This window comes from Tiliqua scincoides, chromosome 3 (assembly GCF_035046505.1).
Source record: "Tiliqua scincoides isolate rTilSci1 chromosome 3, rTilSci1.hap2, whole genome shotgun sequence".
Classification (NCBI taxonomy): domain Eukaryota; kingdom Metazoa; phylum Chordata; class Lepidosauria; order Squamata; family Scincidae; genus Tiliqua; species Tiliqua scincoides.
Window position 1 is genome coordinate 192,300,705 of NC_089823.1, and position 23,179 is coordinate 192,323,883.

At 42.7% G+C, this 23,179-nt stretch overlaps 1 protein-coding gene across 1 annotated transcript; it reads left to right on the forward strand.

Moving 5' to 3' along the window:
• The first annotated feature begins 1,017 nt into the window (after positions 1-1,017).
• Positions 1,018-22,322, forward strand: KLHL6 (kelch like family member 6). The gene is made up of 7 exons (XM_066620090.1): positions 1,018-1,307; positions 6,803-6,968; positions 12,767-13,216; positions 15,946-16,183; positions 17,970-18,172; positions 19,354-19,567; positions 20,843-22,322. The coding sequence occupies exons 1-7, from the start codon at positions 1,045-1,047 to the stop codon at positions 21,142-21,144; spliced, it is 1,836 nt and encodes a 611-aa protein (XP_066476187.1). The 5' UTR covers positions 1,018-1,044; the 3' UTR covers positions 21,145-22,322.
• The last annotated feature ends 857 nt before the right edge of the window (positions 22,323-23,179 follow it).

The following is a 23,179-nucleotide window of genomic DNA, read 5'->3' on the forward strand; positions in this document are numbered from 1 at the left end:
GAAGAGCCAGGTGCAGAAGCTCTGCCTCAGTGAACCACTGAACAATGGTAGTTAGATGCTCCACTGACTGCCTGTGAACCCCTTCCTTCCTCCCTGACCCCGCTGGGTCATTCAGACAGCTTGAAAGTTGTGAGAGGTGTCCTCTGAGGAATAACAATACTTGTCAGTGCTAAGGCAATTGCCAATTATTACAGTATAAAACAGGGGTGCTCACACTTTTTTGGCTTGAGAGCTACTTTGAAACCCAGCAAGGCCCGGAGATCTACCAGAGTTTTTTTTACAATGTTTGCGCCATCATAACATATAACATTTATGTGTACAATGTATGTTGGTGTACCTTGAGCCCCACTAACAGGACTTACTCCTGAGTAGACATGCCTAGGATTAGGATGTGAGGCTGCAATCCTAGCCACACTTACCTGGGAGTAAGCCCATTGAGTACAATGGGCCTTACTCCCGGCGTTTCCTCCCAGAGGCACCTGAAGGGGGGGTCGGCACTCCGCGATCTACTCATTTTGCCTCGCGATCTACCGGTAGATCGCGATCCACCTATTGAGCACCCCTGGTGTAAAATATCTATGAATACAAGATTTATTTATTTTTTCTATGCATTCCTTATAAACAGCTCTTGGTGCTTGTGGATGGATACACCTGATGTATCCCCACAATTCCTCTGTCATGCTGGTCAAGTTCATTCAGTTAACCTTTAGGCAAAGTTACGCTTCAGAAACCTGACTTCAGAATTGTTTCACAGGCCTTTGGTAGGAATTGTAATCATGTCATATTCAAAGGCATGTTAAAGTCTTCTCTAGTCACACCGAAACTGCTCGAAATGTGCAGGATAAAAAACAACAACCCAACTGACTTTGTTTGTGTTAACAGGATGAGAAAGTGCAAGGCTTCCTGTTATGTGTGTGTGACAGCTGTAGATAAGTGGAGGGGGGCAAGCAGGAAATTGCCTTACTTCTGCAGCTTGACTTGTCTCAAGCTCAGGAACCATCTTAGATTGAAGTATCAATGGCCTGAGGTGCTGTTGATGAAAACATGGGAGACATAGTGAAGAAGGACCTGGAAGAGGAACTTCTTGCGCCTTTGGAAAATGAGTGTTCCAGGAACATGGGAGAGCTTGTGGAGATCTCCAGCAATGAAAAGGTTAAGTTTGATGACACTGGTCTATCCATGGTGCTGCAGAATGGTTTGGAGAACCTTCGGCTGGAAAACTCTCTCACGGATATCACCCTGTGTGTGGGCAGCATGAAATTCTCATGCCACCGAGTGGTCCTTGCAGCAGCGAGCAATTATTTTAGGTAAGGGGGCTATTTTAAATAAAATACTTTTTTTTCCCCTTGGAGTTGCAGCTCAGAGCAACCTATGAAGGTTAAGCAGGTGAAATGAGAAAGCAAAATTCACGCTCTTGATTCATCTGACTCAACCAGGACTCTTTAAGCCTCCCAAAGATTTGACAATTAGTTGTGTGGTAGAAGAAGCTTATAGGCAAACTTTATGACTGTCATGGCATCCATGATACAAAGGCATGGGAAAATGCATTGAGAATATTAAGTAATGTTTACTTAATGTGGTTTCATGTATGGGAGCTTGGTGACAATTTTTTTCCTGCAAACTATTTTAATGTAAAATACCATATATTGCAAAAGCCATCAAGGAGGGGGAAGGAGAGAGTTCAGTTTCTTATCTTTCTCTGAGCTTTAAAATTAAGAAAAAATCCCAATGATATGAGAAATGGGGAAGAACGTCCACATGGAAGACATTCAAATTCTGTTTTGTTTTAAACTGAACTGAAGAAATTTTGGGAAAAATACTAATTTTCACCCCAATCATATGACTAATAATAGCACTGGAACGTTAAGAAAACTCCTGATTAATCCCTGTCAGTGAAAATTGTAATAATGTGTGGATCAATTCCTGCATATTCTAAAGGCAGACAGGGCAAGAGAAGAAACAATGTTTCATGCTTTGTTATGACTAACTTTCCTTGCATACCACCCAAAATGTTTTGGTAATTTGATTCTAAACATTTCAGGTCAAATTAGCGCTTATCGGTGTCCATATACTGTATTTCTTCAATTATAACGCTTTACAAAGAAATAGAAAACTAGTAATTTGTATAGAACTTGATCAGGGCTTCAAATTTATATCTCAATTAACAAAAATAATTTCTACTGTCAAGATTAAGTAACAGAATAAGCAGAATAAAAGAAGGTAGAGAGAATTGAGGACACTAGTGTGTCCTCAAATTTGGAGCAAGACCTTGCTGCTTCTTCTTCTTCTTTTTTTTAATACTAGAACAGACAATCTATCTGGTATCTGTGGTGTTTTTCAGACTTATTTTGACATATCTACTAGTTTAGATGTAACAGTTTTGGTTCCTATTTTTTGGTTGGATGATCTGATGATCAGAAATCAGCCCAATTCCATTCTTCAGAAATGCTGTTCTGAGCGATATAGCCTAGGTATGGTTTCTGCCTCCAGACAGGTTCTAAGTCAATTGAACCAGTTGCTCTTATTTGGGCCCCTGCCTAAGGGGGCCCTGCACAAGGGTAATCTACTCTAGTCTTGTATGCAATTTGATAGAAAATGAAAATTTTATAGAAAATGGGTTAAAATGTGTTTAGATTCATTTGGTCCATTAACTGACATGCATTTTAAAGTGCGCATTTTGATTGCTTTCCATTATACCATAGAGACAGATTCTCTAAGATTCTACAGTCCTTGGTTGTGAACCTGGGGCTCCACAAAAAATGTTTCCAATTGAGTCTTGCTGCTCCTAAGTCCAGCCCTGCCTCCAGAGTCCAACACAACAATAGTTATGCCAGAGCTACTTGGACAAAGGATTGAACTATAAGGCTACCATGCAAAGCACACTTGGAAGTTAATCTCAGTTAATTTAGTGAAACTGACCTCTGAGTGAATGAGCAAAGACCTGGGCTGTAAAACCTACACTGATGTGCCATGTGCATGACGATTGGTAGTATTGGTAGGATTACTGACAAATTGGTAGTATTACTCCTCTTTATGCAGATTTGTAACAATCCAGTTGCTATTCAAGAAAACACATGTTCACCATGACAAATAGTAATTTTATGGATAAAGCCAGTGCGATTCACACAACTTTATATTCATGGCAGGAAACAGCTGATGGTAACAATGGCATTTATCCAGTTAAAATGGGGAAAAAACCCAGAAGTGAATGTTGTTTTCTTGGCTTGTGATCTTAATATTCCTCATTAGAACATGAGATAAAATTATACTTTGAGAACTAGGCACTACCAGTTTGGGCTCAGCTTTCTGGGGGATCACAATCACAAGCTTATAATATGTATGTATATAAGTGCTTCTTAAATATATACAATAATATATACACCTACATTCTAACAATCTTCTAGACAAACTAGGAAGACAAAAAGTGGCACATATATCATGTACCCATAGGCCCATATGGGTACATATATCATGTACCCATGTACCCAAAGAAAACTTCTAAAACACAAGAATTTTAAAGTCTGATTCAGGCAACTTGCTTTTCTAAATGCCAGAACGTTGCCTTCCTTTAGATGTTTTTCACCAAATTTCTAATGGTTCTGGGAGAAAATTTGAGATTTTACCAAATCTGGATATAAACTTTGGAATTTGCTGTTTTAATGGATTTTCACTGCAATTTACATGTGTGCGTACATGGCTGCTTCATCCATGGAACAGACAATGTGGCTTGTATCGAGAGTGGACACAGACTCAGTGTGTCCTTCACCTGAATCTGCCACTACATTCGTCCAGCAACAGAGTTGCTCTGATCAGCTTCCCTATCCCCTTACCATGTGTTCCCTTTAAACAAAACATAAAATGCAGGACCTGCTGGGAGCTGGGGAATCAAATCACCGCATGGTATTTCAGGGAAAGTGTTGTGCCATCGACAGCAGTAGCCAAATTTATACCTGCTTCAGGTGGTTGTAGGCCTTGGTGATGGCCTTGGACCAGGGCTGTGTGAATATACATGTCTTGGCATGTGTGTGTGAATGCTGCTACCAGTCAAAGAAAGAGCCCAATCCTATCCTATCCTTCCTGCCACCCCCCACCAATGTAGTCACACCAAAAAGGCACATGCTGTATCCAGAGGGGGGTGAAGCAGATTGGGAGGTTTGGGAGAGGAAATCCTTCCAGAAGCCTCCTTCTAGCTAGCCATTGGATCTCCTTGGACCTGTGCAAGCTCTTTAGATGGTGCAAGTCTGAGAAGACAAAGGGGGCAGAGAGGCTTGCAAAAGTAGGGATAGGATCTGGCATGCGCCACTGTTGCCGGATCCATTCCCTTCTGCCTCCTCCCCACCAAGACTGTCCTGGCAAAGCAATGCTGACACAGCCCTTCCCAGTAACACCCCCAGCATCCATGGAAACACAAACAACAGCCCGTTTTCCACTGATGTCCAGACATCAGTGCATCATCAGTGTGCACATCATCGCCATGACATTGATGCAACATCTGTGTGACATTCATTCAAGGAGCCAAAGAGAACGTCATCTGGCATTTAACACCTTATATCATTATAACAGGCACAGCTGGCTGTGTTCTGTGTTCATCATAGGAATGTGAGAGGGGAAAGGGTGTTGCAGGAGGTGCAATTTTCTGCTATTTTTGTCTTCCCCAGTTCTGTCATTAGGGGTGCAATCCTAACCAACTTTCCAGTACTGAGGTAAGTGCAATGCAACTCAGAGGTAAGGGAATAAACATTGCCTTACCTTGAGGAGATCCCCGTGACTGCCCCCCAAATGCAGGATTCAGCACATGCCCCACTGGCACAGCTATGCCAGTGCTGGAAAGTTGGTTAGGATTGCACCCTAGCTACAATATTTCTGGCATAAGGTGCATCTATTATCTGAAAGGTGGTTAGGATCTGGTGTATGTCAATTCCTCTTTGCCAGATCCCTCCTACTTCCCTCCTATATCCGTTGGTGGGTGGGACTGTCATTGCGCTTTTGTACATGGAGATACATTGATGTATCTTAAGTACAGGATTATGTCTCTAGGCCTGTATCCTCAGTCACATCCAGGTTAAAGTATTAAATAGATTAATGCACTCTACATGGGGCTGCTTCTGAAGACACTTCAGAAACTTCGGTTTGTATAGGACACAGCTGCTCTCATCTGAAGTGCACTGATAGGTCAGATCTTATAGCTCTGATATTATGCCGTTCAGCAGATCAGCAGTTACCTATTTGATTTTGGACCTTTTTTTTTAAAAAAAAAACAAAAACCTGTTAAAGCTTTAACAGCCTAAGAGGACCTCTTCAGAACCATTTCCTCCTTTATGAACTTTCTTGAGTGCTCAGCCCAACATCTGAGGCCCTGCTCTGTGTCCTACTGCTGCCAGAAGCATAGACAATGGGGCAAAAGGCCAGGCTATTCTTTGGCCAAGACTAGGACTAAGGTTCACCTGGTTCCATCATTACTTTGATTATTAAAATGCATTTCTTTCAATGGGCTTATGGTACATTCATTAACTCTGATTTAGATTTTAACAATGTGGCCAGATGGGTTTTGGTATGGTGATTTTTTTTACTTCTTTGTCAGTTGTCATTGTTTTAATTCCCAGAACAACATGTTATGTAAGCTTATAACTGAAGCATATAGTTAGCCACTAAGGGCCCAGTCCTATCCAACTTTCCAGCGCCAATGCAGCAGTGCCAATGAGGTCTGCACTGCATCCTGTATAGAGGCCTCCTTAAGTAAAGAAAATTTGTTCTTTTACCTCAGGGATGCATTGTGGCTGCATCGGTGCAGGAAAGTTGAATAGGATTAGAATATTTTTAAAGAGAAAAGCAGATTCACTGGAAAAACGAGTGTTTCTTTTTCAGAAGTAGTGGCTCTTTATTGGCTCACTAGTGTGAGACGCAGAAAGATTGGATACTCCCCAGTTTATGTATATTTTTTATTTTAGGAGCTCCTATTCACACCTGCCCTAGTCACGCTAAAGCAGTGATTTTCCATTCATGGCACACAGACAAAATTGTCAAGGCACACCATTGGTTTTTTGACAACTAACAAGGCACACCATGCTGTTGTTGGGGGGCTCACATCCCCCCGCGGTCCTACTAATAAATGATCTTCCCCCAAACTCCTGCAGCACACCTGCAGACCATTTGCGGCACACCAGTGTGCCACGGCATCGTGGTTAAAAACGGCTACACTAAAGCTGCACTCAAGGCAGCTCACAACAATCACACAAACAATAAAAGCTGCACTTTGAAGGCTAAAAACGAAATAAGTACAGTTACAGAATGATAATAAAACCAGGTCTACAACCCCAGAGTGGTAATAAAATACAGAGCAAGAACCAGCAAAATAAAATCTAAGATCTATAAATGAAAAACCTACTACAAGACTTGTATTTTTACATCCTGGTGGTAAGCCAACAGGGTCGGAGTCAGTCATATCTCCCCAGGGAGGGAATTCCAAAAACTGTACATGACTTCAGAGAAGGCTATTTCCCAGGGCCCAAATATCCATGTGTCCAAAAGTGGTGGGACGCACCAGAGGGTGTGTCTGGGTAATCTTAACAAACAGGCAGTTCCTATTCAAGCTACTTATTGTGTAATGCAATTTTAAAATCAGGTCAAAATAAGTAAAGACATGATGTATGCATGCATGTGGAGTGCTCTGAATAGTTGGAATCTATGACATGATAAGGATTGGTAATACCGCCTCCAGAGTCTGTTTCAGAATCTTTCTTTCTAGATTTACGGGCCTTTCTAGATTTGCTGTTAACACATTACCTCTTTTTCCCCCCTTCAGGGCAATGTTTTGCAATGATTTAAAAGAAAAATACGAGGATAAAATAGTCATTAAGGGAGTTGATGCTGAAACAATGCAGATTCTTTTGGATTACACATACACAAGCAAAGTGCTGATCACAAATGACAATGTGCAGAAAATTCTGGAAGCTGCCAGCCTCTTTCAGGTTAGTAAAGAATTCTTCTGGCCCAGGAAAATGTATGTAATGATGCAATCAAACAGATGGATACTACGTTAAATTCATGGTCTAGTATAGGAATGGCCACTTGGCAGCCTGCAATGGGTAGAAAACTTGGAATTCAAAAAATCATTTTACCTTGAAATCATAAACTCTGCGCTCCACTGGATGTTCCTTGATGCATGAAGGGTGACTTTAAGCATGTTTACTTAAAAGTCAGTCCTATTGACTTCACTGGGATATATAGTCTACTACAGTGTTTCTCAACATTTGTCCTCTGCTGTACCACTTCACATGGTCCACCCTTCTGAAGTACCACCGGAAGTAACCGGTGATGACATCATTACCAGTTACTTCTGGGTTGGGAAGCCAGATGCAATGTGACAAAAACCAGTAAGTGACTCAGGGTGGGTGGAAGGATTTTTTTGAACACAGAAAAGCATACTTTGGAGCCTTCTACCACTGTTGTGTCACATTCCTAGTCTCAGGCAGCAGGAGTCCAGGGGTCCCACGAGTACCACCAGACACCACCTCAAGTACTGCTGGTGGTACCCTTACCACTGGTTGAGAAACACTGGTCTATTAATAAGCCTACTTGTAATTACAGCTTTACAGAACAATCCAGTGTGCATCTACTCAGAAATAAGTACCACTGTGTTCAATAGGGCTTACTTCCAAGAAAGTACATATAGGTTTGCAACCTTAAACAACTAGTTCCAATGTTTCCCAATCTGTAATCTGTAGTAAAAGCGACATTGAATAGAGGGTACATTTGATTTTAAATTTACACTTTCTCTTCACAGTATTCACAAATGATGTATTCCCAGTAGTGTAGCTAGAGGGAGGGAATGGTAAGTACTACAGGCACCCCAATGCGCTGTGTAAGTGGCCTCTCCCACTCACCACTGGAGCCATCCTGGACAGCAACAGCAACACGCAGGAGACACTGTATGGTTTGGGGAGCAGCTGTGCATTGCCATCTCTGCCCAGAATGACTTTGATGGTGAGTGGGAGGGGACACTTACATGGCACATGGTGGCCCCTGCACTACTTACTGTTTTGCTCCCCTCTAACTACACTACTGTGCATCCCAGACTCACTGGTTTTCTTAGTGGCAGCAGAGAAATATGGAAAAGTAGTTTCCTTGCTTTTCCTTCTGAGATATAGTAAGAAAAAGCTGCACGAGCTTAAGAATGCTTCCTCTCCAGAGACCTGATGGGGTGATACCAGTGCTATTATGTTCCTATTTTGCTGAGCTACGGGAAATTCAGGGCTGTCTTTCCAGGCGTCATTTCCTTTGGAGAAGAGAATGTTTAAGACATCACAGCTTTGTAAAAAATATGTCTGTTTACAAATGTACAGGTTGAGAAGGATGGGCAGTAATAGTACAACACTAGGCAATATTACAAACAGTTCCCTTTGGTATAACAGACGTTATATTGTAGTTACAATGCAATCCTAGGCAGGACTACTCAGAAGTAAGCTCCACTGAGTTCAGTGTGGCTTACTCCCAGGAAAGTGGGCATAGGATTACAGGCTTAAACACAGCTCAGTCCTAGGCACATAAATCTTATGGGAAGTACCTGTAGCATTGCCCGCACAGGCGCCTGCCATATGCCATACAGGCACTCCCTGTGCCATACAACTCCTCCCTGTACTCACTGGAAGTGACATACAGCACCCAGAAGTAGTTCAGTGATTAAGCAATGATGTAAGCGCAGCACCGAATTGCTTCCGGGGTGGCCATTTCTGGCCGTTTGGAGGGCTGGGGGGCGAAAGGCTTATCTACCACCAAGCACAGCCTCTGCTCAGTGGGTTCTCGGGTGGCATGCTTGTCACACCCACCAGGGCACGCCACCTGGGGTGGACTCCCCCATCCCTGCTTGCAACACTACAGGAAGCACGAAAGCTTTGCAGAGAACGTTGCATAGAGCTGCAGCCTTCTTCAATCTGAATCATTCCCTTTAGTTCAAAGCAGCGTATAATTCCTTTGATTAGGACCTATTAAAATGTCACAAGCTAGTGAGCGCTCCTGAGTTGTTCCAGCAAATTGTCGAAATTGGTTGTTACTTTGTGATGTTTGAGTAGGATGTGACTGTTGCTTTTGGATTTTTTTTCCTAATGGAGCAGAATGGCTGTTTCACTTATCTGTAATTTTTTTGTCCCATTAACCATTTTCCACCATGCTTGACCTGAACACCTACATGGTGCATATACGTGGGTCATTGTCACAGTGCAAGTGATAACAGAGAGGAGAAAGTCCATAAAAGGGAATTAATACATTTGATATGACTGAGATATATATGTTACTATTTTGTGGCTTCAGGTCTGTAAACATCTCTCGCACCTCTTTCAAAACAGGAACCAAATGGTCTGTAGGCTACTTCTGTTATCTTTCAATTTTGGTAAGAAACCTAAATGTGTCAACAGGACATGGCTTTGAGCAGAAAACTCTGCTGTAAATACTTAAACAAATCTACATAACTTTTAAAAGTGGCGTTTCTGGTTTTTTCACTTCTCTCTTTTCCTTGTAATTACATTTTTAAAATTAATCATGCTCTGCTTTATATTTAGCAAATTCTGTAGATACAAGGTGTTTTTTTTTTTTTAAACTAAGCTGTCATGGTGTTCATAAATAATTGACACAACTATATTTATTTATATAAATAAATATATAATATAAATAAATTAATAAATAAATTAATATAATTTAATATAATAGAAAGAAAGAAAGAAACTGTCTTCAGCTATGGACTAGGGATAGCCCTTGTTGAAATCCCTTTCAAATCTGTGATTCCAAATGATCAGGTCAAAGCATTCCCCCCACGCAATTTTAGTCTTTGAAAGACCATCTTGTAAAGTCCAATATCTATTATTTATTTATTTAAAAGATTTCTATTCCACCTTTCCTATGCCGGAGCAAATATTCAAGGTGGCTTACAATTCAAGAACTAAAAGTATACAGTATACAAAATAATAAATAAAATCATAAGGGCAACAACAAATTGAAGGTGGGCAATTATTTTTTTTACCAAAGCAATGCTATAGAGACACAGAGAACAACACGTCACCCAAAGACAAGATGGAACAAAAACATTTTGAGACTGTGCTGAAAGACCTTGAGGAGGGGGAAATTTTTAGTTCTCCTGGTAGGGATTGCTGTAGTTGTGGTGACACTGCAGAGAAGGCATGCTCCCATGCGACTAGCACTCTAATTTGGGATGAAAATGGCACTTGAAGGAGAGCCCCTTGCAATGTCCTTAGAGAGCAGGTCAGAATGGATGGGAGAAGGCAGTCCTTCAGATAACCTGAACCCAAACTGTGAGACCTACACACATTTTGTTGTCTTAAAAGTTAAAACCTATTCTTGGATATATTTGGGGTGCTGAATCCAAACATGGCATCAGTTTGGCCTGATTGGTTCTAGTTTGGGGGGGTACAGCATAGCCACCTTAAAAGCTGATTCAAGCAACTTCCTTATAAGGAAGCCAATACCACGGCATAGAAAATCAGGGGCTATCTGCCTCATGAGGAAACTGCTCTGCATATAAGGTGGCTATACCATACCCCCAAAACTAGAGTCAGTAGGGCAAAACCGATGCCATGTTTGGATTTGTCACCCCAAAAATATCCTAAATGTGTTCAAATATCTGTGGCAACTTAAAAAAGGGTTTTTTGGGTTTTTTTTTTGGTAGGCTTGTGTAAGTTTGGGGGTGGACTCAGAGGCACTCTGCGGTGGCTTGAACCCAGTGTGGCATTTACTTTGTGAAGCTTGGCATTCTGGAAGTTTGGGGGTGATGCAACACTGGGCATGTAACCCCTGATTTTCTGGGCTTTCACATCGGTTTAAAATGTGAAAGCCCTCCTTCAGGCAGCCTCCATTTGGTGATCTTTGGCCCTTTCTGGGCCCTGCTGCTTTGTGTTCTCTCCAGCAAGTGGTGAAAACGTGATTTTTGGTGAAAGCGCAATGCAGCTAGGCCTGGAGAGGGCAAAAGATAGCCAAATGGAGAGTCGGGCAGAGTGGTATCACACTCTGTTGAGGATCCTGCCTCGTGTAGCTCGCACCAGTTGCACCCCCATAGTGATGCCACTGGGTGGATTTGCTGTTGAGGAAGATAGCTGTGGTGTGGTGTCATTCTCTTTTGACATTTTAAAGACTGGAAGACGTGTACTCCCAGTGTTGAAATGAGGAGTACTAAGCCTAGAAAGAGCGGACTTATGAAATTGACTTATTTCCACAGGCAGTGTATGGGGAAGTCCCATGTCAGTCCTCACTCCTTTGAGCTGAATCTTCAGACTATGACCTGAGATTTTAGTAGGGTTTATGGTTTCTGTGTATATGAATGAAAATATACACAGAAACTATAGTGGGTAGAAATGATAACGGATGCCTTCAGATGTTTTTGTGAGACTGGTTCATTTTATCTTCCAAGCAAGCTCCCTCTTTGCAGGATCATAATGCAGCACAAGCATGGCTGGGGGATGGGGGGAAGGAAGAGTTGTATAATTTGTCACCAGTTACATTGCAGACACTATCGAATCCTGCGATACTTGCATAACCACATTCCAGAGCAATGGTCTGATACCAGAGGAAGCAAAGCGACATACTCCCAAAGAGAAGCCATTTCTTTAGAAAAAATGTCTGGATCTCATATAACAAATGAGATACAACTGTACCTGTAGAGTGCTAGGAGCTGTTTTTTGGAAAAGCCCTGACCTTAACACAAGTTTCCTTACATGTTGCATCATTACCTACAAACAGTCAATATTATTATATAAAAATGACAGTTGTATGCAGCCACAGACCTCCACAGCCCCGAGCCTGGGACAAAGCTCTGTGATGGTACCCCCCTGCGGGCTATCGCCACTGCCCAATAGAGAGATTGGCAGTCAGCTCTCATTTCCATGCATCAGAGCTAATACTAGGACTCCAGTTCAGTTGTGTGAGTGTCATCAAGTCGGCCACTGCTTTTATGTTGGTTACTGATTTGTTTGGTGACCTGTACTGTTATATATTAAAATAAATAAACAAATAAAGTTCATAGGAGTTACAACAATCCTAGTGATGCCATTGCATTTAGGCTGTGCATGAAATTGTAATTTATTCTATTTGGCCTAGTACAGGAGGAGATCCATCATGAGGGTGACACAATGAGCTCTTGCACCGGGTGATGCAAACCCTGGTGACGCCTCTGATTATGGTCCGGAATGTTGGAGCAGGATCCTTTAAGACATGTGACGCTCAAATGGCAACAAAGTACTATGTGAGGCAAGAGGTGATGACTGCTCACCCTTGCCTTTTCCTCATTCTTATTGTTGACTTTTGAAACGGTAATTGAATCCTGTTCTTTAAATAAGGAAAACAGTCAGCTGTTCTTGCACTTATCAATTTTCTGAGTTGATCACAGGCTTCTTTTGCACCTCTTTCTCCCACTCTTAGTTTTTGGGGCAGTCAAATTTGTTGGAAATGCATGAGGGAGATGCAGGCGGTGGAAGAAGTCTGCAACACAGCAAAGCATGGCATTGCCTTGGCTTCACAGACGTAGATGCTGGCGTCAACCTATAGAGCCCTGGTGCTAGACTTTAACACAATTATATCAGGATCTGTGTGGAAATGGACAGGAGTCAACATGCTCACATAAACATTATATAGCACAATGACATTTGCACATTTGACACTAGTGTCATTGGTTCTTCATTTCCTTGAGGTCTTTCAGGCGCCATACAATAAATAAATGCAGGCATGTTTGCTATGTCACTGAACACACTTCCTTTTGTGCTTGCAGTTTCTGCGGATGGTAGAGGCCTGTTCTAATTTCCTCAATGAAGCTCTTCATCCAGAGAACTGTGTTGGAATTCTGAGACTGGCTGATACTCATTCACTTGCTAAGCTGAAGCAACAGGTCAAGACCTACATCATTCAAAATTTCACTCAAGTATTGAACTATGATGAGTTTTTAGAGTTGCCCGTGGATGACCTCTATTGCATGCTAAAGAGTGATGACCTCTGCGTCACTGAAGAAGCTCAAGTGTTTGAGATGGTTATGAACTGGACACATTACAAACTATCAGAGAGGCTTCCTCTCCTGCCGTATGTGCTCGGGGGTGTGCGGCTGCCTCTCCTAGACCCTTGGTATTTTGTAGAGACTGTAGAAGCTGATCCACTTATCAGGCAGTGCCCCGATGTCTTTCCTCTGCTTCAGGAAGCTAGGATGTATCATCTGTCAGGGAATGAGGTGAGTAAAAGTTTGAGGGGGCAATCCTATCCAACTTTCCATCGCTGATGCAGTCACAATGCAGCCCCAGGTTGACAAACATCCCTCTAACTTGAGGAGGCCTTCGTGACTGCCCCCCCATGATTGCCCCCCGTGCACTGTGCCAAGTGCATGCCACATTGGCACAGCTGCATCAAAACCGGAAAGTTGGATAGGGTTGGGTCCTGAGTATTTTAAGAAATTCTTTGAACTGGTAACTGTCACAACTACTAGAAGCTGCTTGCTCTGTGGTCACCTTCTGTGGTGTTCCTGCTTTCTGCTTGTGGAAAAATGTGATTTCAAATTGTCTGTGTGTGGCATTGATAGAGGAATGATTCTGCCTGAGAAGTTCATTTCCTGGATGGCTGGTCAGTCCCTTTCACTCAATTTCACAGGCCTGGCCAAAGCAAAATGAGCACTTGAAGTGGCAGTTAAGTTCCTGACCTCTTTTCTTTTTGCATGGACATAAGTGTGGGCATGCCCTACCTCCCCCCCCCCACTCATTCCACCTCCTTCTCTGCCTCCTCAGTTCTTCAGCCCTACCAATTCTCTTCCCAGCTGTTTCCCCCCAAAAAAACAGGCCAAGTAGGTGGAACACATGGAGAGAATGGAAAAGGAAGCATCTCCTTGCTCTCCAGGCTCCACCCACATACTCTGTGCAAAGAACCAGGAACCAGGGCCTATGAGAAGAATTTTAGCAGGGGGTACAAAGTTTCTTCTGGGCCCCTTCCCAAAGGGGAAGGGGGGTAATGGGGGCAGGCAGAATGGGGGACAAAATAGGGCGGGGGAGGGTGCTGACAGCCACAATAGTCTTTGAGCTCAGGTCTACTAGGCTCCTTGATGCAGAGCCCAGATCTACACAATCATGCAACATTGGAAGCTAGATAAAGTAATATGGAAAACACACTCCTAAGTCTCTCTAAAATTTTTGAAATATAGAAAATCGATTGCAGAAAATTAGCATCATCGTATTTAGGCTCACACTAGAATGGATCAAAATGAACTTCCACAGCAGCTGTAGCCCCACAACGGGGTCCCTGAGCTTCTATACACTCTTTCATGAATATGGGATCCACAAGCCAAAGAGCTACTGTAGCAGGCCATTTTTATCCCAGATTAGTCACTGTGTTAAGGAGGGTCATAGAAGCTTTCCTGGCCCTGGTGTGTATGGCTTGCAGCAGCAGTTAACACTGCATAAACATGGTTGTGCCTCAGCATTATGCACTGGCAGCGAGTTCAGGTGAGACAGGAAAATGTCAAGTCCCAGGAGTTTTCTGGGCCCCCTTCTTTGGCTCCTGGGTCCCCTTTCTGACCCTGGGCCAGAGTACAAATTACCCCATTTACCCCCCTCTCCTAGGCCCTGCCAGGAACAGGATCGGTGTTGGACAGAGGCAGGGTGCCATGATCTTTGTCCTGCTCATCTCATTTTCCTTCCCACAAGGGAAAGGAAGCGATTAGGTGGGAATTCATGGTGGCTGTGGAGTCCTACCCCCGTTCTCCAGCACTGCTGCCACAATTCCTCTCCCAATCACTGGTGTTGGAGGAGGAAGAGAAGATAGGATACCACTGATGGTCCAATCACCTCACTTTCCTTTGTCGGAAGGAGAGTAGGAACAGTCAGGTAGCAGGCAAATGGAGGCAGCAGGGAGGGGTATAAAGATAATTTGGCCTATTAAGACAATAGGTGCACATTGTATCCAGAGGGGAAGGCAGGCTGAGAGGCTTCAGAGGGGAAAGGGGAATTATTTCCCCTTACCCCTCCATAAGCCTCCCACTCATCTATACCTCATCAGATGTGCACCAGCTCATTTGCTGACACAAGTCCAAGGAGAAGAAATGGGAATAAGGAATAAGGTCTTCTGAATAAGGCCTCTGGAATAAGGTCTTCTGGGGTCTGTGTCAAGGTGACTCCCTTGCATGAATCTGCCTCTTTCTTGAACTCGTCTGCCATTCTCTGAGTGCATGGGTTCCATTCCTGGGACCAGCTGAAAAGAATCCTAGTTAGTAGGAGAAAGCTCTGCCTGAGATCTTAGAAAACTACTGCCAATCAGACTACACAGAGCACAAGTAGAGGAATCAGTGTTTTGCTATGTAATGGTGGGTAACAGGTAGTTTACGTTCTAGATCAGTGGTTCTCACACATTTAGCACCAGGACCCACTTTTTAGAATGAGAATCTGTCAGGACCCACTGGAAGTGAAGTCATGACTGGAAGTGACATAATCAAACAGGAACATTTTTTTCAATCCTAGGCTGCAACTCTACCCACACTTACGCAGGAGTAAGTCCCATTGACTGTCATTGTTAAAAGAATATACATAGTAGCTTGTTAAAAGTACGGGTCTGTAGCATTTCCCCAAATGCAGTCACATATGATGATAGCATCAAGTCTAATCTATTAAAAATAAAATATTAAAATGAATGGGGACCCACCTGAAATTGGCTCGCGACCCACCTAGTGGGTTCCAACACACAGTTTGAGAAACACTGTTCTAGATTATCTGTTTGTCTCATAAATTTTACAGAACATGACCTGTCTTTCTAAATAGCTCTCTCTCTCTGTGTGTGTGTGTGTGTGTGTACAATCTCCAGGTGTATGGAGCTTGGTGGGGAATTAGGAGGTTCGATTGAGAACAGTAGTACTAGGATTGAAGGTGGTTCTTCTGATAGCGTTGGATAATAATGATCTCTTTGCCTCTTGCTTTGATTTAGATCATTTCAGAAAGAACCAAGCCAAGGATGCATGAGTTCCAGTCAGAGGTGTTTATGATCATAGGTGGGTGTACAAGGGATGAAAAATTTGTGGCCGAAGTCACCTGCCTTGATCCTTTGAGGCGCAGTCGTTTAGAAGTGGCAAAACTGCCAAATACAGATCAAGAACTAGAGAGTGAAAATAAAAAATGGGTGGAGTTTGCCTGCATCACGTTAAAAAATGAAGTCTACATATCAGGTAAGAAACCTGAAAATGTCTGTTGAGGAAGGGATGAGAAATTGTTACAGCATATTCTAGGGATTGTAAATAGATATCAGTTGTTGGTTATCTTGACTACTGCATAAAACAGAAGATGATGTATGCTGCCATAAGGTTCTAGGAAGAGCAGGATACTACTGCCATAGTAGTAGTAATAGATGTTGCTGCTGCTGCTAATGACTGCTCCAATAGGTATCTTGGATTAGCATTAAGTGAACAGTAACAGAGACAAGGATCCTGCACAGACCATATGAAAATATGGGCTCCAATTCGGAAGCATTCTTTTCAAACTCTTTCTTCTGCCCTGATTTAAAATAGTTGATTAGTGGAAGCAAAATCAATTCCTTCAAAAGCCTTGAGGAATGGTGTGAATAAATTATGGCTCAATCACGGGTCAGGAGAGGTAAAGAATGGAATTCAGTTCCTGTGAATGCGCACCCTAGCTGAATAGTTTGAAATCGGTAGTTTGGCTGTGACTGTATTGCAGTGCATAACATGACTGTTTTGCTGACAGTTTTCTGAAAATGGGGGATAGGTGCAAAGGACTGAGTCGTGAGGAAGGCTATGATGAATGATGGAAAGGCAATAAGGAGAAACTATGTACTCTTTCAGTTCTAAAACCTGCCTTCTTTCTCCACACATTCCATTTACTCATAAAAACAGAAGAACAACAGGGTAGAAATTTCACTGGATGCGATCAGTTTCATTTTATTTTACTATTTTATGTATGAGTATTTAACAGCATGGTATTTGTCAGTTTTTCCCATCTAATGGGTTAGTAAATCTTTTTTGTTCATGAAGGAGGTCAATTCCACATCATTCACAACCTGTCTAAGCACCTGTTAACATATTTTGATTCAGTCCATTGTAAAATAATCATCGGACTTCTGATTCGTCCTCTAACTACCATAAAGCCCCCAAGATGACTCCTAAAAGAGTATACTTTAAAATATGGTTTCCTTCTCATGCCATGTTTCTTTGAGACATCTGCTATCTGTGGCCACTGGCTCACATTGCTTCGTTAGACAGGGATCAGACAGACAGGGATCCAGATTCCCCTTCCTTACAGTAGTCTTAAAATAGAACTATGTAGGGGACATCCGCAGACAGATGACCGTTTGGCCCTTTGGAGTCCATGCCTATGCATATTTACACTGAAGTAAGTCCCCAAAGCCCAGTAGGGCATAAGTAAGTATGCAAAAATTACGCAAAGGATTGTAGCATTGCTTCTGTGAACAACAAGGAAAGCCCCCTGTGTAGGAGTCCACATAAAATGGATGACTGAAATCAGTATGTTCTATTTATAGGTTAGCATTACAGCAATTTGCATAGCTCTTTCATGAGAACAACAGCTGTCAAACCATAAGTTGGTGGGCATAATTGTTCTTATTCTTCTGTACATTTGTTTTGCAAGTTTTGCCCCCCAAGTGGAAAATCCATTACAGAATTGGCTCTTGGAAAATATTGACATGTGTTTAAAAATCATGAGAATTCAAAATGCTGATTTTTTGTTGTTGTTGTTCTTTGGATGTGCTTTACAGTGCTTTCCATAAGGTTTCCACTGCTGTTCTTTGAAATTATAAACAAATAAGTAAAAAAAATTTATGACAATTCTTTTTCAAGATTTTAAAGATTGCCTATGTGTGCTACAAGTAAGTGGTTCTATGGGGGATGTTCATGGAGTGATTTCTCGGTCTGCTCAGTCATCATGCTAAGATGGCTTCTGGATGGTTGACTCCAGTTTGGTGTGTTCCATTCATTGCAGGCGGAAAAGAAACACAGCATGAGGTCTGGAAGTATAATTCGTCCATCAATAAATGGATCCAAATTGAATATTTGAATGTTGGAAGATGGCGACACAAAATGGCTGTATTGGGTGGCAAAGTATATGTGCTTGGTGGTTTCGACGGTGTACAAAGAATCAATAGTGTGGAGACATATGATACTTTCCACAACTGTTGGTCAGAGGTGAAGTACAGATGTGCTTTTGATAGGGGTGAATCAGGGAACATTAAAGTAAAGGCATAGAACTGTCAAATGTTAATAAGCAAAAGTGTATTTTAGTTACTGATGATACTAAGTCTGGAATCCTATATGCACTTATCTGATGCATTTGAATTCAGTAGGACTTATTTACCTTTGTCCAGCCTGCTCAGATCACTTGGCAGTCCTCACAGCTGAATCCCTGGCTAGTTCTGCATGGATGGCACACATTACACAAATGAATGATTCCTGCTGCTGAGCCACATTTCACTTGTTTTTCCCACTTCCTGTTTCCCACCCTTTCAATTTAGTATTAAAGCAGTGAAATAGGAGCACAATAGCAACACACAGGGCCAGCCGATCGATGAGGTCAACAGAAGTGGTTGCCTCAGACAGCAGATTGATGGGTAATTCAGCCCCTCCCACAGCCTCCCTGCCCTGTTATGCCCCTTCCCCACTCAGTTTCACCCCTCCCCTTTGTCTTCCACCCACCCCTCCTGCTTCTCCCTCTGACTTACCTGCTCCTGCTCTGTTGGGCGGTAGGAGAGCTGACAATATACTCAGGATGGCTCCAGCCTTCCTGCCAGCAGTATGCTACTGAGCACCCCGCCAGAAAGCACTTTATGGCACTTTTGCAGCAATTAGCGCTGGTCAAACGCTTATTCTGCCAGTACTAAAGCCCAATAGGATTGGGATCTGAGTTAGGTTCTCTTTTCTTTTTGGAATGGTTTGCAATATAATTCACTCTTGTGGCATCAATTGCCTTTTGTCTGCTAATGATATATTTTCCCATTCTGGCTACCATTTCTTTCCATCCACTATTTCCTTTCTTTTCCCTAATAAATGTTATTACCACACCTTGAAGTCTTTTTCTTAACATTGTAATCCTTCCTTCCTTCCTTCCTTCCTTCCTTCCTTCCTTCCTTCCTTCCTTCCTTCCTTCCTTCTCATTTGCTGCCCCTGCTATTGTAATATTCTTCTTATTGTTCTCCCAATTTTGTACCTCAGCCTTAAGTTCAACTGAGCACTTTACTTTCATACTTACCCCTTTGTTTGTTTCTCTCCACTCTACCTATTGTTGAATATACATGCTACATGATATCAAGATTAGTCTCTTGGCCACATTCCTGAATTGTTCTGTTTTGCTTGGAATGATAATAAAACAGGCCGCTCCTCTCCTGATCAACGTAAGCTCATTTGGGGCAGCCAGTTACAAGAAGAGACTCTACGTGATTGGAGGAGGACCCAATGGGAAGCTGGCTACTGACAAAACACAGTGTTATGATCCAGTAACAAACACCTGGAGCTTAAAATCGCCCATGCCTGTAGAAGCTAAGTGTGTCAGTGCAACAAGTTTCCATGACCACATCTATGTCGTAGGTAGGTATGGCAGCAGTGCTGCTTCCCATACATTATATGATGATCATTTTCACTGCCTTGGAACACCTTTTAAGAATCCTGGTTGACCAGTAAGAAGGCTGGATAGTCACACCTCATCTCTACACAACCAAATGCCTCTTAGCTGGGGTAATGGGATGGGCACGGCTATGCATTAACTTCCAGGGATATAAATAGAGAAGATTCCTGTGACTGCACTTGGCACTCAGCAGTAAGATAACTGCTGATAGTTATCCCTGATGAGAATTGGGGCACTAATTACGGATGAGTTCCTTTACTGTGAGCTCCATTCTCTGCCATAAAGAATCAGAGTTGCTACAGTTTAGATAAGTGGTTCTCAGACTTTTTAGAGGCCATAGAGCAGCGATTTTCAACCTTTTTCATCTCACAGCACACTGACAAGGCACTAAAATGGTCAAGGCACACCATCAGGTTTTTGACAATGGACAAGGCACACCATGCTGCCAGTGGGGGGCTCACATTCTCAGACTTTAATCCAAGGCAGTTTACATAGGTAGGCTGTTCTAAACCCCTGTAGGGATTTCTTTACAATAGTAAACAATAGTTCTAGTCTTTCATAGAACTCCTTGTTCCAGCTGGATTCCTTCCCGGTCTGGCCTCTCTCTGGCCCTTTGCCTCCCACGCTCCACTTGACGGCAACTCCTCTCTGCCACCGAGGGTCAGCTCATCAGTATATCAGCGTGTCGTCAGTTCTTGGGTACTTCCGGTTGTTTTGAACTGGCAGCCTCAGATTTTCAGGCTTACAAGGCGGCAGCTCTACCAACTGAGCCAGACCTCTTGCCTTTGCACACCTGTGGACCACTCACGGCACACCAATGTGCCATGGCACAATGGTTGAAAATGGCTGCCCTGCAGGCTGCTGCCTGATTTATAAATGCCAATGGGTGTGGCTATAATGGTGATTGGGCAGCAGTGCTCCCTCCCACAAGCAGCAGCTTGTTTATCCCTTAATGCACATAGTCTAATCTGCCCTGTCAGTTTCACGAACCCCCCAAAATTGGGTTGTGACCCACTGGTGGGCCAAAAACCCACAATTTGAGAACCACTGGGTTAGATATTTAAGACATTTGCCCCTGGCTTTGTCTATCACAGAAAAAAAAAACCTGTCTTCTATCTTCTCTTTGACTTTTGAGTGGAGGTAATCTGACTCCAAATTACTGGACTGAAACTTTTGTAATATTTTTAAAAGTGCAAATAAATTTCCAGGAGGAATCATTTGCTCTCTTTCCGTTGCAGGTGGGGCAATGAGGGCGCTCTACTCTTACAGCCCACTCATGGACACGTGGTGCCTGGTGACTCAGTTAAATCATGAACGGGCCAGCTGTGGGATTGCCCCTTGCAACAACAAGCTGTTTATCACCGGAGGCCGGGATGAGAAGAACGAAGTCATTGCCACAGTGCTCTGTTGGGATGCAGAGAACCAGAAACTAACAGAGGAATGCATCCTCCCTCGTGGAGTCTCCCATCACGGGAGTGTCACTCTCCGGAAGTCGTACACTTACATCCACAAACTGGTATCTGGGGCGGTCTCTGTCTGACTTTGGAGGAAGACTCTGGAAAGGAAAGCAGGATGATAAATGATAACAAAATACCTCATTTCCCTGAAAGTTTTAAATAGGCTGAATGGGATGCAGCCACTGGGGCTTCCCTGTCCTTATGTGAAATCTTTGTATATTTGCTCAGTTTCCTGCTGTGTATAGCATACCTTAAATTATCTCCACATCCAGACATGCTGGTCTATTTATTGACCAACGGTGTCACTGAGAAGCTCAAAGATATGTGATATATTTATGGTCTAAACTCTATGAGATGCATTTTTTTTTTTGTAATTTCATTTTGGACCAAGTTAAAAATGGGTCATTTTAAAGCGCCTTTTTCAATTTGCAGGTGCAGAAAGATCGAGCACCTCCTTGATTATAATAGCACAGGACACCAAAGACTGAGGTCGCAATACTATACACATTTACCTGGGAGTAAGTCCCATTGGATTTATTGCGGTTCACTTCTGAGTAGACATGCATAGGATTGTGCTGTAAAGGAAGGAAAGGCATTCTATTTTTTTTTAAAGAAACATGATTAAAAACAGGGCATGCAGGAATCACAAAGATGGAAGGAAACCAGTGACCTAGGAGCCAAGAAGAAGGTAGGTGACTGAGACAGACTAGTGAAAGAAATGAGGATCACAGCAAAGAGGGTGAAAAGGCAGGTGGCGGCAGCAAGTAATTTGAGCAGCTGAATAGCATATACAGACCTCCCTCCATCTTCGGATGATAAGATTCTGGAGAATAACTTCACAGGAGCCTGAGGTGTCCACCTGTCCTCTCCTAATGCAGGTTACGCCTTCATTTATGCATCAGCACAAGATAGAGTGGTTTGCATGGAGAGAGATCGGGAAAGCCCTCCCAATCTCATGATTATAAGGCTCAAGTTGGGCACTTCCAAGCCCAATACAAACAGCCTGATAGAAGCACTCTACAGGTGTTAATGGATATTTGGGCAAGGAGGTTTCCTTACCCATGCAGTGAATTGTCATTGCTTTCCACATGCTGCTCCATCTGTTGAATTGTAATAGCTGTTTGCTTGCCAATGAACTACCTGTGATGGTCTAAGCAGGCTGACCCTAGTGCAACACCTGTCATTTCCTTCTGCCAAGTTCAGTTACACAAGCCATCTGCCACACACCAATTAGGGACAGGACCCACATGCAAAGAAAAAAGTGTGTGATTAATAAAGGATTATCATTCACCTGTACTCGTCTTGGTTTCCTATTCGTTCATGCTTTCCTTCTCCCTTCACGCTCTCTTGTAAAGCTTAAACTCTGATCTTAGGTTCATTTTGCTGTGTCGCTGCCTTAATGTTAGTGTTAGACTTAGCAATATACAACTTTGATTTGCTCAGCTCTCTCTCTCTTTCTCTCTCTCAAACAGTCCCCACTCCACTGACATCTCCCCCCAAAAAACCCAGTTTCACTGAATTTTATTTATTTATTTTATTTATTTACTTTATTTATATCCCGCCTTTCTCCTCAAGGAAACCAAGGTGGCTTACAACAATAATTAAAACACACATTAAAAACATAATTTAAAACTAGGTAAAAAACTTATTAATTGATCCTGTCTACTCTTTGCTTTCATTAACAATCAGAATATCATTTTCTTTGTGTTTTCTACAACCCCACGTATGGTCCAGTAGGTGGCACCATGACACTATTTTTAACTGAGTGAGTTTCCAGGAACAAAGGAACAAAAACAATCCCCTGAATGACTGGTGTTGCAATACCATTTCCAAGAAACGAAGACGTGGTTTATAAACTCAAAAAATCCCAAAGCTTGATTTTTGATGGATCTTAGCTTCTCATAATCACATTACAGGGGTTGCTATTTGGCAAAGTATCCTAGGGGCTCTTTTGTTGTTTTGCCAAGTCTGCAGGTTTTGACACACATGGTACTCCCCACCATGTCTGCAGTACCACAAAAACCTTCCTCATTTCCGCACTGGAAAGACAGAATCTTTTAAAGGGTGCCTGCATAGATCTCCTGTGGACTCCTGTGTAGATTTTTAGAGCTGGTAGTG